This window comes from Ochotona princeps, chromosome 1, assembly GCF_030435755.1.
Source record: "Ochotona princeps isolate mOchPri1 chromosome 1, mOchPri1.hap1, whole genome shotgun sequence".
NCBI classification, from domain to species: domain Eukaryota; kingdom Metazoa; phylum Chordata; class Mammalia; order Lagomorpha; family Ochotonidae; genus Ochotona; species Ochotona princeps.
The window spans coordinates 16,487,351-16,503,463 of record NC_080832.1 but is presented as its reverse complement, the minus strand read 5'-3'; the positions used below and the strand labels follow the sequence as shown (position 1 = coordinate 16,503,463).

Sequence of the window (16,113 nt, the reverse complement as noted above, 5' to 3'; positions counted from 1 at the left end):
ATTGACAGAAAATAGGATTAACAGATGCTTATTTTGGTTAAAAAAGATTGAAATGCATGTATATGAAGAATCCATAAAAACAGGTATGAAAAATGTATATTATGAAAAAACTCCACATCAATTTAAAAACCTCTGTTAAGACTTTTTCTTACTTATTTGAAAGATTTAGGTCGAGTGGGATAGAGGACAAGATTTTCCAACTGCAAAGGCTGGGCCAGGGTGAAGCCAGGACCCTGGATCTCCATCCAAGTCTTCCATGTGGCTATCTCAGCCCTTGAAGTGCTTGGGCCATCTTCTACTGCTTTCCCAGGCACATGAGCAGAGGGCTGTATAGCGAGTGGAGCAGCCAAGACTCGAATCTGAACTTAAATGTAATACTAGCATTGGAGGTGACAGATTAACCCTCTGTGCCACATACCCAGACCTCCATTTAGAAATCTCATCTTCCCTAAACTATTGGGAGACATTTCAGATGGGTTCATGTTTGTCCAGCATTGCGTGGCTGTTCCAAGCAACTCTGGATGCCCTAGCTGCGTACTGATTGCATTATGGGGTCGTACTGCCGAAATACTTTATCAAGTGCAAAGTCAACGGGCAGCTCGCACTGAACAACGAAAAGGCTGCTATAGTCACCCTTGGGAAACAGTACTCGGTATTTCCCAGTGAACTCATTGGTTGCACGCAGATGTGGAATGCATTTCTTCATACTCCCCTACGGTATTTACCTGGGAGATCTAGAGCTCATGAACCATTTTTGGTTTTGGCCAACACCGAAGAGTCTTCCAGGCTGATTCTTGGTGATTGAGTCATTTGCTCAAGATTGAGCAGCATTGAAGACGTGAGAAACCTTTCTAGCCAGTCCACACAACTAAACATTGTGCTATTTCATGATATGGTAGCTGAGCTTTTCTTCAAAGTGAAATGGGGTAGTCTTCAAGCCTGGCTAGAAGTATTGATGAACCAGAATAGACCACAACTCGGTTGGAGCTGGGTAACAGTATTTGTTTGTTCATTTTTCTGTCCTCTTTATTTTTGTGTGTTTGAGATTTCCTGTAAACAAGTTTTTTTTTTTTTTAATTTCTTCTTTTTTTTTTTTTTTAAAGATTTATTTATTACAAAGTCAGATATACAGAGAGGAGAGACAGAGAGGAAGATCTTCCGTCCGACAATTTCACTCCCCAAGTGAGCCGCAACGGTCGGTGCCTGCCGATCCGAAGCTGGGAGCCAGGAACCTCTTCCGGGTCTCCCACACAGGTGCAGGGTCCCAAAGCTTTGGGCCATCCTCGACTGCTTTCCCAGGCCACAAGCAGGGAGCTGGATGGGAAGTGGAGCTGCTGGGATTAGAACCGGCGCCCCTATGGGATCCCAGGGCTTTCAAGGCGAGGACTTTAGCGGCTAGGCCACGCCGCCGGGCCCAAAAATTTATTTCTTTTTATTGGAAAGTGAGATTTACAGAGAGAAGAAGAGACAGATCTTCCACCCTCTGGTTCACTCCCCAAGTGACCACAACAGCCAGAGCTGAGGTGATCTGAAGCCAAGAGACAGGAGTTTCTGCACCAAGGCTTTGGGCCATATTGTATGGCTTTTCCAGGCCACAGGCAAGGAGCTGGATGGGAAGTGGAATAGCTGGGAAAGGAAATGGTGGCCTGTATGGGATCCTGGCACATGCAAGGATTGTTGTGCCGGGCCACAAGGGAAAGATAATCATTATAGCCTGAAATGCAATGATATTTTTGCCTGAAAGCAAAAGGTAAAGTTTGAAATATATTGCCTGATGTACTAGTTGAGTAAGCTTTGTTTAAAAAAAAAAAAAGCCACAAAATGATCCTTATGGATGTTAGTTAACATGAACACAAGGCCCCATGTCATTAGGAGAGTACCTACTATCCCCTTGGGATTCAGTGTGGCAAGCTTTCATTTCCAGTGCTGGCCACAACTGGGTCTGCAAATGTGGTGCTCTTGCACAAGGTGCCTAATGACCTCTCACTGAGGGATTGGGTCATGGGAGGCTGACTTCATTCCTTATCTGTGTTATAGCCAGTGATGCGGCCATAACCCATCTCTTGCTCCGCGGAAGCCCAAGCAGCTCATGTGGTCCTCCCGCTGCCACCCGCATGGGAGTTCCAACTGAGGGAGTTTTCCCACCCACCCAGTCACTTCTAGTGTTTGGGGCTGCATTCACCAAGGAGCCCAGATGAGCCTTCTCTGCTGCCCCCTATTGGAATCTCTGAGCATCACACCATGCTCCTTGGTCAATGCCCCTACTTATTAGTTATAAAGCATTCATAGCTGGAATAGTGTGTTAGCGAGGGAGGCGAGGATCATAACTTGGCAGTGACCCTTTCTTTCCATGATATGTCCCACAGATTTGCATGTACTCAGTGACAGTCTTCTGATGGCTTTCATGGACTTCACTGTGGCCGTCAGCCTGGTGACCCCCAAACCAGGAGTCACATTGGAGGCTATTGGTTGTTTTCTGAAGGTTGCTAGATGCGTTCACCTTGGCCTCTGTGAGGACTCCCTCCATTGAGCTGGACTTCCGGAATCTGCCCTTTTCCCTCTGTGACACCCGGTGAAGTTGCGGCCAGAGCAGGGGCCCACCTGATCCAGAGCCCGGACAAAGCTGAGGTGGCATGGAGCCTTTGAAGTCTGAATCAATCATTGCTTCATTTAGTTTGGAAACCACATCCTGGGTGGCTGCATGCTTCGCTGCGTCTCCCGTCTGCCTCTTCCACACCTTTTCATTCTGTGTTGTGCTTTGAAAACACGTCTAATTATTGTTTCACCAATAAACTGCTGTTAAGCACTTCTTTATATGTGAGCATGTACCTATTAAGATTTGCTTCGTATTCTATGCGTAAGAGATTTTATCCAAGTATATAAATTAAAACATCTACTAGCTTTAATTCTGTTTGTGTTCTGTATCTCAGGCTGAATGGTGGCTCCACCAGCATTTGCTGTAACTGTATTTGTGCACCTGGAGTATTCACAGTTGCATGACAAAAAGTTTTCCTCACTGCTCTATAATACTCACCAATGTCTAATAATGGAATTTAACCTATTCTTTATATTTTGTCTCCAATTATGAGATACTTCCTAAACTTAGTAGGATATGTTGTATAAACTTCTCCTCAATTGTGTAATGCTTTTACTTTAGGGTGTGATTGCTTTTTAAAAAGTCTCTAAATAATAACTGTAGTTTCTTTGCTTGAGGGATATAATTAATAGGACACACTTTCAAACAATTACCGTGCTATATAATAAAAAAAAAATATCCAGTGCACATATCACAGTACAAGATCTTTGGCTTAACATCAGTAAACCATTCCTCAAGTGAACCATCTGCAGGAAAGCATTACCTGCCAGCGTTATTTAATGACACACTTTAATTCATGATGTATCCTATTGCACCTGCAGCAAATTCCTAAAAGTGGCTACAACACAATCAAATGCCCATTAAAGTACCAAAGTAGCATGGTAATGTGAAGTGTTGCTGACCACCATGCGTTTATTATGGCTGACGTACAACTGACTTGTTTGTGAGACCAGGTATGTTTAAAACAAGCAAACAAACATCGAACAAAAAACAAGAAGGGTTTGTCTATTTGAAAGACAGGATGACAAAAAGACACACACACACACACACACACACATACCGTATCTCATCTGCTAGTTCATTCCTCAAATGACTGCAGCAGCCAAGTCCCGGACAGGCTGGTGCAGGAGCCAGGGTTCCAATACGATTTCCATCCTGTTTCCAATATGGAGGACAGGGACCCAAGCACCTGGATTGTCTTCTGCCTTCCCAGGTACAAGGAGATACATCAGAAAGTGTAGCTGGGACTCAAATTGGCACTCTGAGATGGGGTGTTGGTGACACAGCCATTTAGATAGCTTGTCCACAGTCCTTGTGTTCTCACATTTACTTATTCTGGCATTTGTATTGTTTTTCTTGGGAGCAAGAAAGCATGTAACATAGAATTTGCCATCACAGTGATTTCCAAGCCTGCGGTACAGTCATGCAGTGCCTGCATGTTCTGAGTAGTAGACCCTCAGCCCAGTACCATGTGCCCACCAGCTTAGTCCCATGTTCTCTGTTGGTCCTGAACTGCACTTCACTCTGTGTGATCTGCATTTTATTATTTCGTTGTTATCTTTGTAGTTCGTCAAGACATCTACTTACATAGTCTAGCTTTGTCACTGTGTTAATGACCAAGCAGGTGTTATGAAGAGGCAGTATGCGTTTGGCTGGTGTGAAGATGCCCTTGGCCCACATTGGAATGCCTGGGTCTGAGTTGTGCCTGTGGCCCCTGCCTCCAGGCGCCTGCCGTTCAGACCTTGGGAGGCAGGGCTAATGGCCTGTCACTGGCCTGCTGCCTCCCACGTGGGAGAGCTGGCATTTGGGGAGTGCACCAGTGACAGGGAGCTCACTGTGTCTCTCAAATAAATTAAAAGACAAGAAATGGAATTGAAGTTCAATGCTTGTGTGAATGAATCATTTGAGATGAGATATCGTGGAATGTTGGTTACATAAAGGAAGCAGTCTTCTTAGAGTACACATGTAGCCCTGGAGAATACAGATTGAAGAAATCACAATAGAACGAGTAGGGAAAACTGAAATCATCAGACTGATCGTGAACTTGCATTATGTGAGGGATTTATTGCTTCCGCTAAAACTGCTCATCTTGTTGATTGCAACTTGACTGTCACGGGCCTTCTTCCTGCACCTGGGGACTGTACTTTGATGGAGACTTTACCTGTTTAGATTTGGAGTTATTCACTTGGGAAGAGCGTCAGCGTGGGACACTTGGCTCCGTTCACCAGAAGAACTCGTGTTTGCCCACCGCACTATTGGAAACGTTCATGGTTCAGTTTTCATACTTTGCTGGCAGGACTCATCTCCACATCTTATTTTCATAGGGAAAGATTTTGTCCCTTGTTCCTTCAGATGGTATACAACACCCTTCACTGTAAGACTCCAGTCGGGTGTTGGAGGATGATGTCTCTCAAATGACAGTGCATTCAGCGTCTCGTGCGTGTACATTTCTTTTACCAAGTGGATGTTGACAGTTTTTGTTCCTGAGTTTTCAAATGGGTCAGTTCATTTTACCGTAGGAACATGTGATATTTTGGGTTGCAAGATTGTGTCCAGTTAGCTTTGCCACTTCCTCACCACACTGACAGCTCTTCTTCCATTAGCACACACTTCTGAGCACGTTAGAACTTCCGACGGGGAACGCCACTGTTAGGGAACAGTCAGCCAGACCCCAGTGGCTTGCCGTCAATCCAGTGTCCTAATGATGAGGAAACTGAGTCCAGAGAACTATTTTAACTGTGAGTACTTGTCACTGGAATATTTTCTTCTGCAATAAAATTAGCTGTCTCCTGCAGGGAAGTTTGGAAAATAGTTTAATTTTACGAGACCTGAGTTTTTTCATTTTCCCAGAAAAGTGTCTGTCTGCTGTCTCCTCCCATGAGCCAGCCTAGCTGCTCAGAGGCCCCCACCCCAACCCCCCAGGCTCTGCTGTCACGTTTGTGTGTCTTTTCTGCTGTGTGCCATGCTTTGGAGTGTCATTAAGCCCGCATCTGTTCTGTTTTAGGAGAAACCCGACGCCAGCTCCACGTCACTTCAGCTGCGCTCCCAGATCGAAGTAAGCACCATCATTCGCATCTATTTTTGCGTCTGCTTGTTTTTTTAAGTGGTATTTTGTACAAATCCCACGAAGCCCGTTGCTCAGCCTGCACTGACACTTCTCTCTGCATCTTCTCTCGTAGGAATCACTTGGCTTCTCCAGTGCCGTGTCAACACCCGAAGTGGAAAGAAAGTAAGTCTCCTTCCCTCTGGCCAGCACCCGTGTGGTCCAAAGTGCCTGGCCGGTCCACACGGATGGAATTCAAACGGGTGATCCTGTGCGTAGGTGCTGTGGAGTGTATGATGTCATTTTCCCGTGTGGACTGCACGTGTGTGTGTGTGTGTGTGTGTGTGTTCCTAGGTGGGTAACAGGGTGTGTCATGTAATACAGTTGATAATGCCTAGAGTTTCAGTAAAGCATTCTGGATTTCCCACCGTGTATTATGAAGGAACCCAAAATAAATAGCCGGGAGCGAATCTAGAGAAAGGGACCCAGTGGGAAGCTTGACCAAGGTTGGCTTTCATGCTTCCTGTTAATTATTGCTGGGAAAGAAAGTCATAAGAAGCTAAGACACAAAAATAAAACACATTTCTGGCTAAAACAGTGAGCCAAAAACCTTCTCCGACCCCACATTCTGGTCAGCGACCCTAAAACAAGGCTAAATGCATGTGTCAGAGCTGGGAAATGCTCCCTGCTTCTCCTGTGAAGAAAGTCTTTCTGCTCCCTGTCCAAACTTAGGCCTTGTAATTTGTGCTCTCATGGAAGAGAATTCTATGCCTTATGTGGTGTTTCCAGAATTTCTTTTAGGTAATTCCCCTGCTTACCAGTTCCCAAAATAAGAACAGAACAGTTTCTTGCTTGCCCTACAACCTTTCGCGTTTCTACTTTATTCCACTCCAGTCATGCTAGAATGTTCTATTTGTGATCTGCTGAGGTGAAGAAATTTAAAGGAAGCCTACCTCTCTGAATAGCCACTTCCTTTGGCCCAGAGCCCCTGGCAGTGTTCCCTGCCAAGAGAGGCAGAGACGTGGCTCAGGAATGAAGTATTTCTGGAATGAGCAGCACACGTTGTGGGAGCATGTGTGCGCCTCACAGGCAGCTCTGCTAATCCATGCACGTGTGTGTGTGCGCGTGCAGCGGGCAAGGAGCCTGCTGGCAGTCCTGCCGCTCTCTGTCTGGCCTCGGGCAGCCCAGGAAAACCCTGGCTGTCGCCGCCTGTTGGTCAGAAGCAGAAGTGCACACCCGGGGAGTCCCTTTCCTCTCAGAACTGTAGGTGACGTGGAGGCAGAGAGAGGTGAAGGGTTGAGGTTGACTTTGAACTTGGAGGTTCTGTGGCGGTGGTGAGACGCACTGAGTGAACGAGCTGTGGCTTCCTCTGAGCTGGTTTCCCTGGGCAGGGAGTGGGATTCAGGCCGAGAGCTCAGGTACGTTCCAGCATCCTGTGATGCTTTCAGGAAACCAGAAATGCTTGCCCTTCCTCCTCACAGGAAGTGACTCATGAGATTTGTACAGGCTTTCCTTGGGCTGGGAAGGCCCTGTGCCCTGCAATTACGGGCAGTCATGCTTTCCGTGTTTATAGCCTTTCCTTGGTAAAATGTAGTGTGTCTCCTGTGGCCAGCAGAAAGTCTCGTGGCCTCCTCTGACGTGAGCAGATGTTGGCCAGAGGCACACAAGTGCGCGCGCACACACACACACACACACACACGTATGCGGACACACACACACACGCCCTACTAGCCAACAGACATCTCAATTTCCAAAACTGCTGTTTGCTTCTGTACTTTTAAATATTCAAATGCATGTGTTTCCAAACAATTTGAATGTAATTTTTTTAAATTATTATTTTGGGTGATGTTTACATAGTCGATCAGGTTGGGAAGGATCCAGGGTTAGGGAGAAGTGGATGTGATCATGGTTTCCAGACTTTCCATTTCTTCTTCCCAGCTCTTGGGGGAGAGGGGAGATAGGGGGATAGGCCATACCCAGCCTCCCAACCATCCCAGGACCCGAGGATGGGGAAAGACCACCCGATATCAACCCAGGGTCACAATGTGGGGCATGCCCCCGAGGTTTTAAAACATTTTATCCTTTATTTCCCCCTTTGAAAGCTATGGAATTCTGTTGCAAAAAATTATTTTTTTCTAGCATATGCTCTTCTTTCTTAAACAAAATTTATCTTTGGAAAACACTGAGTTTTGAAAAAGTTTTCTTTACTTTTGAAATTTATAGCAAGAGAAGGGGGGACAAAGGAAAGAAGAGAGGGAGAACATCTACTGGTTCACCCAAATGGCCCGGCCTGGGTTGGGCTGGGCCAGCCCCGAGAGCCGTGAGCTCCGTCTGGGGCTTCTGCGTGAGTGACGGGGTCCCAGTCACGTAGGCCATCTTCTGCTGCTTTCCCAGATGCTTTAGCAGGGAAGTGGACAAAAAGTGGAACAGCTGGATTCCAAGGGAAGCTTGCACTGCACGTGGTAGTTTTAGCCACTGCACCACAAAGACGGCCCCATTGGAACACTTGTTCAAAATGTATTTATTTGGAAAACTTTTAAACAGAAATGTGACAAGAATCGTGTAGTGAACTTGTATATAACTTTGTCTCCAACTCACAGATGTTTGACTTTCGCATACTCTTCCTGTGTCTTCCACATACAGTCACCCCTACTTGTTATCGCCACTATGTTTGGGAGCAAGTTATAGACATTATGCTCACTGGTATCAGTGCATCATTGTGCATTTTCTAAGGACCTAGCTGTTCCTTAGAGAACCATGGTATAATTACCCAGGATAGAATATATACCAATGGCTATTTTTAAGATCTCATATTCAGATTTCTCTGTCGGGGGTAGGCCCTCTCGCCTGGCACGTTTCAGAACCAGTGTAGAACCCATGTGTGGTGTTAGCATGGTGTCCTGTTTGATCTGAGCGGTTTCTGCAGCTGCTGTAACGTTGACTTTGCTCTCCAGTGCAGTGTGGTTGCTTGGTGGTCCTTTTTTCTCGTGTTCCCTGAGGACCCCGCAGCAGGAGGTCCCCGGTGCCCCTCTGCTCCATGACGGGGGCTATTCATTTTGACCATTTGGTGAATGTCATACCTGCCAGATTTCCTCTGAGAAATCACAATTTGTCCTTTATAGTGAGGAAATATTCTGTGTGGAGATCAGCTGAGACAGTGTAAAAATTCTTGCTGTGTATCTGACTGCAACTGCATGCTTTTGGATTCTTTTAGTGTTTCTTCTCTGAATCATTTATTACCGACAGGATTGTGATGCTGTGTGTTGCATCTTCTAGAAGTTTATGTTAAGTGGGTTTGGTACAATGGTGACATTGTCCTTGAAAAAGCACATGCTTTCAAATGGAAAAATTCCAATCTTTTTCTCTTCAGAGTGCTGGATAGTAGCTTTCCCACTGAGTAATCAGTTCCTGGTGGCCCGGCACACCAATTGGTTGTGTCTGGTTAGTGTCTGTGAAGTGTCTGCCAAGCAAAATATCCTTGTGATTCAAGAGTGGTGTTTCATGGGTAGAATTTTTCTGCTGCTTTGTTCAAAAGGCAAGATTTCTCAGTGAAGGAAAGTAGACAAGACCAAGACCCACGCAGCCCAGCCTGGGAGGTGGAGGGAGAGAAGCCACAGACCGCTCGGACAGGACTTGAGCAGCTGGCCCGCGACTCCCACCTTGCAGACCACAGCTCTGCCCGGTTGGCTCTGGGACTCCAGCCTGCTCGCCTCCCCTGCTCCCTTCTAGTACCTGTTTTGATGGAGCTACCTGGCATGAATTAGGATACAAATGGTGCTTTGCAAAAAAGATAAGGCGATCCTCTCAGTGTTAAACAGGCTTTAAAGTCGTAAAAGAAGTTAGCTGTAATTCAAAGATGCAGTGAGTCTCTTGTGAGAGACAAGAGGGAATTCTTTTTATTATCTGGTAAAGGTGTATGTATTAATTTGAAAGGGAGAATTACAGAGAGTGAGAAAGAAGCTGGGAAGAGTGTGCACCTGCTGCTTTATTTTCCAAATGGCTGCGATAGCTGGAGCTAAGTCGGGCCAAAGCCAGGAACCAGGAGCTTCTTCCAGTTTCCCATGTGGGCTAGCGGGGGCTTGACCACACAGGCTGCCGTCTCTGCTTTCCAAGGTGTATTAGCAGGGAGCTGGATCAGAAGTAGAGCAGCCAGAGCTTGAACTGGTGCCCACCAATATGGGATGTCAATGTCTCAAGCCGCAGCTTTACCCACTCTACCTAGGAAGGGAGACTTCTAATATCCTGGCCATTACTTCCCTCCTGCATCCATAGGCAGGCACATAGATGTTTGGATGGGAGGGTAGACAGATACACAGATACTTAGATGTGGGTAGAGAGGAGATGGTGGCACGCATGGGTGAATGATGCATGTGTGGGTGGTAGATAAGAGCAGATTGTCCCCATCCCCTTACCATTTGACACAGTCACCATTCATCCTTATTTTTCTTCGAAACTGTCTGGTCCTCTGTATACTTTCACTAAAAATCTAAGAGGAGACCAAGGGAGCTTTTGTTTGAGCCTCTCGATTTTCTGTGTTTACGTTGCTGATGGATCAGGCTGCGTGCTTGATCACACAATCTTGCACTTGTCTCCAATAGCTGGAAAGGTGATGTTAGCGTAACTTCTTGTTCACCACCACTCTCAGGAATCTTGAAGAAACAAGACTTCTTTTTATTGGAAAATAATCTTATAGCTGTATCTGTGAGGCATGACTGTAGCTTTGGTTTAACAGAAAACCTGGCAAACAGTGACATCAGCAAATGCAGGGCTGATCAAGCATCTGCTTGTTCCATGCAAAGGCCGAGGGCTGGCCCTCCGCCTCCCGTGGGCCTTAGGAATCCCTGGCTGGATTTTCCCTCTTTTCTTTCTAACTCCCCACTCCACCCCCGTGACCTGAATGTGGCTGCTCCATCTTCTGAGTGGGAAGGGAAACAGGGTGAAGGAAGATGAGGCAACGGGATGGGAGGCTAAGACACATCATTTCCCAGACTTTCCTAGAAACCCTTTCTGCACCAATGAGTGATTGAATACACTCGCCTCTTCCCACTGCAGCTGTTCTCCACCTGCTTTGTGGGGAAGAGCGTTCTGGATGAGCGGAACAGGTGGGAGCTGTGTGCAGCTTGCATTCGAAGGAAGGCTTCTGTCACTGGACAAATCAAAGTCAGAATTTGAAACAGCCGTAGGGAGGAAAGTTGGACCCAGAATTGGTCATTTGGCCACATAGCGCTAAAGAAGCTTAGGAGAGTATTTTTAACGTGAGCACATTGCTGGTCTTGATAAAATACACATTGTTGCAGGAAATTGAGTAGGAAGCTGGCAGAATCGTTCATGCAGGTTCATCTTTTATTTGTGTGGGCATATGCTTACACATCCACAGCGTATCTGTTTATGCAACAAATAAGCTCAGTGTCAGGGTTATTTAGAGTCACTGCTTTCTAGGTGGCCTGTCGTAGATTGGTCCTGTGCTCGCTTTTTAGTGTCAGTACTCCATCTTTTTGGAATGGGTACCCACAGACTGAACATTGGAATGGGCCTAGTAGGTACCAGGTACTGATCTGAGATGGATTCCCCCGGAAAGTGGCTCCCTGTGAGGCTCCCTGCAGTGTTAGTCCCACCTGCACAAGCTGACCAAGTGGCATGGCCCAGATTTGATCCCAGATAAGTCACCACACCCTGCTAACCACTAGGTTATGATCCCAAGACACTTAATCCTGCATTGCTTACACAAACACAGAGGTTAGGTGTGCATCAAGTTCATTAGCATTAAGCCAGTGGCAGCAGTTAAAACCTCTTTGGTGGTTCCTTTGAAATAGGAGCAGGTCCTACTCCTGTGCAGAAATAAGCTGGATCTTAGCTATTTATTTGGTGAGGCAGTTAGGTCTAAAATAAATCTTGAAGTGTCACCTTAGCCCCTGTTTATTACTCGTTTTCCTCTAAGTCTTTCACAGGAGTTGAAAATTCACTGATTTAGTTTCACTTTCTTTCATTACTGTGACTCCACTTGAACTACTTTATGGTGGAAAAAGTCCAAAAAGATATGAGATGCAGGAAGCGGAAGATAAATCAAAGGAAAGCAAGCGGATAGGGCAGTAGAAATGCATGGCGTACAAATCTGGGCAAGCATTTCCTCCGTGTGCCCAGCGCCACACTCTGAGGTTTGTTTCTTCCGGCAAGTGGATTGTTCTTTGGGTGGCGTGCACTCCCCGTCTCTTCCCCCTAAAATCTCTCTCCGTGCACTGCCTCTCCCTGCTCTGATGTCAGGAGAGGAGCACCCGCATGTCAAGTTGTCCCAGACTCTTAACTCCTTGTCTTGCTGCTCCCTGGACTGTTTGCCCCTCTGACCCTGCCTCCCTCTGTCTCCCGGGGACCCTACCCCTGCAGTAGTCGGCTCCTTACCCCCATCCCCCCTTTACTTCCTCACTCTCTCATTGTCCCACACCCCCATCCCTCCTGCTGCACAAGCTGTGTTCAACTTTAAAAACTCAGCCCTACCCTTGACTCCTCCCGGAAGTTATCCCTAGTCCAGAATGGGGTGAAGTGGGTATTTCTGTGTAGTGGGTACTGTGTCAATTCATGTTTAATTGTGTGTCATCGTAATAGTAACTCACACAAGTACTGTTTTTGAAAGGTATTGGCTTCCCTAAGGTCTCCTAACTGAAGACAACAGCCTCTGATCCGCCAGCATGTCATTAGCCTTGGGTGAAGATGCTGTGCCTGGTAGTAGACTCTGAGCTGAAATCTAGACGCTCGTTCTTACCAGCTCTGCAACTTTTGGGCAAGCTGCTGGCTCTTGCTGTCTATAATTTTCACAACTATAAAATGAGGATAATGATTATAGCACTTGCCTCACTTAGCTATCTGGCGCATAATAAGTGCTCGGTAATCTTGTGTGTTACCCGTGTCTTTCCCGTCTGGCCCAGGTTCATGCCTTGGCCTGTGGCTCTGGTCGTCTGCGCCTTCTTCCAGTCCCTCGTCAAGCAGCTGGGTCATGAGTTCTGAGGCCGAGAGCTCCCTTCTCCTCTTGGGGTTTTCCTCCATGTCCAAGGATGGTGTTTTTCAGGGGCAGCTGATTGTTGAGTGCTTGTCTGGCATTCGTGGATTGCCCTCAGGTTTTTGAACTGTTATTCTCAGGACTGGAATTTACACTGGTACAAAAGACCATCTTTGGTGTTTCCTGTGATAAGAAGTATTCTCTGCTTTTTATCGAACATTAAGAAGCTCCTTGCCAGGAATACTGGGGGAATAGCAACCCCGGTAAGCTTCTAAACCTGTCTCAGAATCTGCCATCTGATTCTGTCATATAGACTTGTTCAGTTCTTTTCTTGTTAATAAAACAAACAGCAGGTGGAAGGGGAAATCCCTGAGCCTAAGTTTCATGGGAAACATGCCTCTATTTTATTTTACATGACAGATTTATTGAAATAGAGTTCACATAAGATACAATTCACCCATTAAGATATATAGATTGTTGATTCTTTCATATGTTCGGTTTTACAACCCACATTTTGCTGTGTATTGTCAATTCAAAATTAAATGCTGTAGCCTTTAGGTGTCATGTCTCCAGATTCCCCGCTTTGCTCTCCTCCTGGGCAGTCATTGATCTCCTGTCTGCCTCCCTCGCTTTGCCTGACCTGTGTATTTGATGTGACGAGCCGTTGTCATCTAACGTGATGTTGTCCGTGCACACGTGCTATGTATCCCCTTCTTGCATGAGCTGTTTGCCGCTTGAGAAGGACACTGTTGTGAGCACCAGGGTCCCAGCTTCCATGTAACCCTCTGTTCTGGTTCTGTTGGCCCTCTTCCCCGAGTTTGCACAGTGCCCACATGGCACGTGTGCCCGTTTCAAGTGTGCAGTTCAGATGTACTTGGCACATTCACAGATGTGTGCTACCTTCATGCTCCAGTCCTTCAAAAGAAACCTTCGAAGAAGCAGCATTTGATTGCCATTCCTTTAGTTAATGAAAACATAAGCCATCTGTCCATCCACCATCTCTACTGATTTGTCTTTCCTAGGCATTTTATGTAAATGATGGGAAGGTAGATTTTGGAAAGTTTGTTGTAATTGTATTGAGTTAAATCCTATATTTGTATCTAGGCTCTCTGAAATATATATGACAAATCATTATTGTTTTTCCTTGTTCCCTAACTGGGACCTCCTCCCTCTTCTCCAACAAGCTTAGAGGAGTGGTTTCCTGCCATCATGGGAACTCCTCACGGACATGGCCCGCCATCTGTGCTTACATGCACTGTGACCCAGGTCCATACCCCTACCACAGATGTGAACAGTGGATGCCTTCCTGCTCTCAGATGAGGAGCAGCCCAGACCCTGAAGAGCCAGTAGGTTTGCCAGGTGAAGCCTTGGTCTCTGGAGCCGAGTTTGGTGCATGCTGTGTGCTTCTACCTCTTGTGTGTGACAGGGCTGTGGGGTAGGGAGGACACACAGGGCATGTGTGTATGTCCATCCTTGGGTGTGTCTGGCCTGGATCCCATGGCCTTGGAGGTGGGGTGAGGAAGTCACATGCCAGCGGGGGTGGAGGCTGGCTGAGAGGGCTGCCATGCTAGAGCTGGTGCAGGCTCCAGAGCTGCAGAGAACCTGTGCTGGGCTTCAGCTCTGCCACATGTGGGTTTAGAACGATGCATTTAGATTCTCTAAACTTCAGGTTCTTCACTGATAAAATGTGCCCTGTGAGCGCTCTTTCCAAGGGTGATTGGAAAATGCCCAGTTTGGTGTCTGGCTTGAGACAGGACCTCACACACCACTCCCTCCCTCCGCCACCCCCTGGCATGGTGCAGGCAGGGGCAGTGAATCTGTACATCCATCTTTTATCCCATCCCAAGGTGTCCTGCACAGAGCTCAGCAGCGACCAGGCTCATCTCCGATATGCCCTTCAGCATGGCAGGGGAAGCTCGGAAAAACAGCAGCCATTGTCACAGAGCCTGTGTGGTTACCCTGTGTGATGGGCCAGCGTGTGTGTCCGCACCTGCGTGCTTGCCGTCGCTTGGCATGCTTGAGGGGTTCAACATTCCAGAATGCAGGGACTTGGGTTGGGAGCAGCTGCGTCCATGTCCTCCCCGCAGCTGTTGCCAGCCACAAGCCCTGTCCGCCCCGGCTGTGTGCTGCGGGGGGCCTCCAGCTGACCCAGCTACAGCCTGAGCCGCCTGCCGCCTCTCTCAGTGGCCCTTGCTGCGGCTGCTGCAGCCCAGAGTTGTTTAGCACGCGGAGCTGGCTGCTGTTTGCCCGGTCTTTTGTGTAGGAGGTGGACAGAGTATTGGCCAAAGGGCGGGGAAGATTGTGGGAGGATGGAAGGAAATAAACAGCATGCCTACCTGACGGGAATAAGGGGGAGTTGGGCTGGGGAACACAGACTGTTTCCTGACTGCTTCCTCTGTATTTGATTACTTCTGCTCACCAATCTATGTTGCACTTGGTGCTTTATAGTTAAGGAAAGCAAGGTTGAGCAAAGTGGAATGACTTGGTGGAGCCTCAAAGCTTGGATGAGGCAGAGGTGAATTTGAAAGCCAGGTTTGTGCAGGATCAGGCTGCTGATCACATCTTCCAGGAAGATAGTCAGAGGTCAGTGCACTTTGGAGAAACTAACATTATAGGCTAGTCAGCGGTTGGAAATTAGTGTAAGATATTCATCAGGCTCCTACCATATGATGAGCATGGCAGACCCTGGCAGAGGGACTCGGATTGGAAGGGTGACTATCCTTAGCATTGGCAGAATGTGAGAGAAAGGGGAGAACCTGAAGGGTGGGGCAATTCAGGAGAAGGATAGGGGAGCCCTTAGGGGAGGGAGGTGTTAGGGCTGAGGATCATGGAATTTGAGCCACGCTTGAGGCTCCACTAGAGAAGTTATGGTAGATAAGGACTTTGTGGGGCAGGTTACACGGCCCAGTTGGGGCTGTTTTGGGTCAGGTGGCACCTGACGCTAGCTGTTAGGGCAGTGCTGTCAGGAATGTGGCTGCATGCATGTGACACGGGGAGAGCCAAGGCTGCTGCTCAGCCACCAGGATGGGCTAACCCCGTGTCCTCTCACCCCACCCTTGAGCACACTTGCGGCGCGAAAGCTGCAGAAATGGGTGTCTCTCCACTGGAGCTCGGCGCACTGTGGCCTTGCAGCTGGCAGGGTCTCGAGAACAAACGCCCAGCAGGAGTGAGCGTGCAGCCGGCTCAGCTGCTGCCCCACACCACCAAAGGACCAGCAGTGACACATGCCAGCCACCTCGGGCCTTGTGCCTGTGTTGGCCTCAAAGCATGCAGAGGACATAGTGGTCGCTCTCCGTCTGTGTCCTGCAGGTCCTATAAAGGGTCTCTCGTGGTCCCTGAGAACTATGCCAGGGAAGAGAGTTCTGGGAACCACAAGGTGAGCTGGATTGTCAGATTCCAAACCCGCCACTCAAGGAGTGAACACTGGCCTGACCTTGGGGGTGCTAGCAGAAAACCAAGAGGAGGTGAATTGCAGGTATGTGG

The 16,113-nt window shown here is 47.6% G+C and overlaps 1 protein-coding gene across 4 annotated transcripts in view; it reads left to right on the top strand.

Moving 5' to 3' along the window:
* Nucleotides 1–16,113, top strand: part of SASH1 (SAM and SH3 domain containing 1) — a 264,392-nt gene that overhangs the window by 174,690 nt on the left and 73,589 nt on the right. For 3 of the 4 annotated variants that reach the window (XM_058666602.1, XM_058666534.1, XM_058666400.1), the window contains exons 3-4: nucleotides 5,601–5,651; nucleotides 5,776–5,825. In XM_058666602.1, the coding sequence (XP_058522585.1) occupies nucleotides 5,601–5,651; nucleotides 5,776–5,825 (101 nt within the window). The remainder of the gene's footprint in view (nucleotides 1–5,600; nucleotides 5,652–5,775; nucleotides 5,826–16,113) is intronic. The other variant, XM_058666462.1, reaches the window with a different exon arrangement.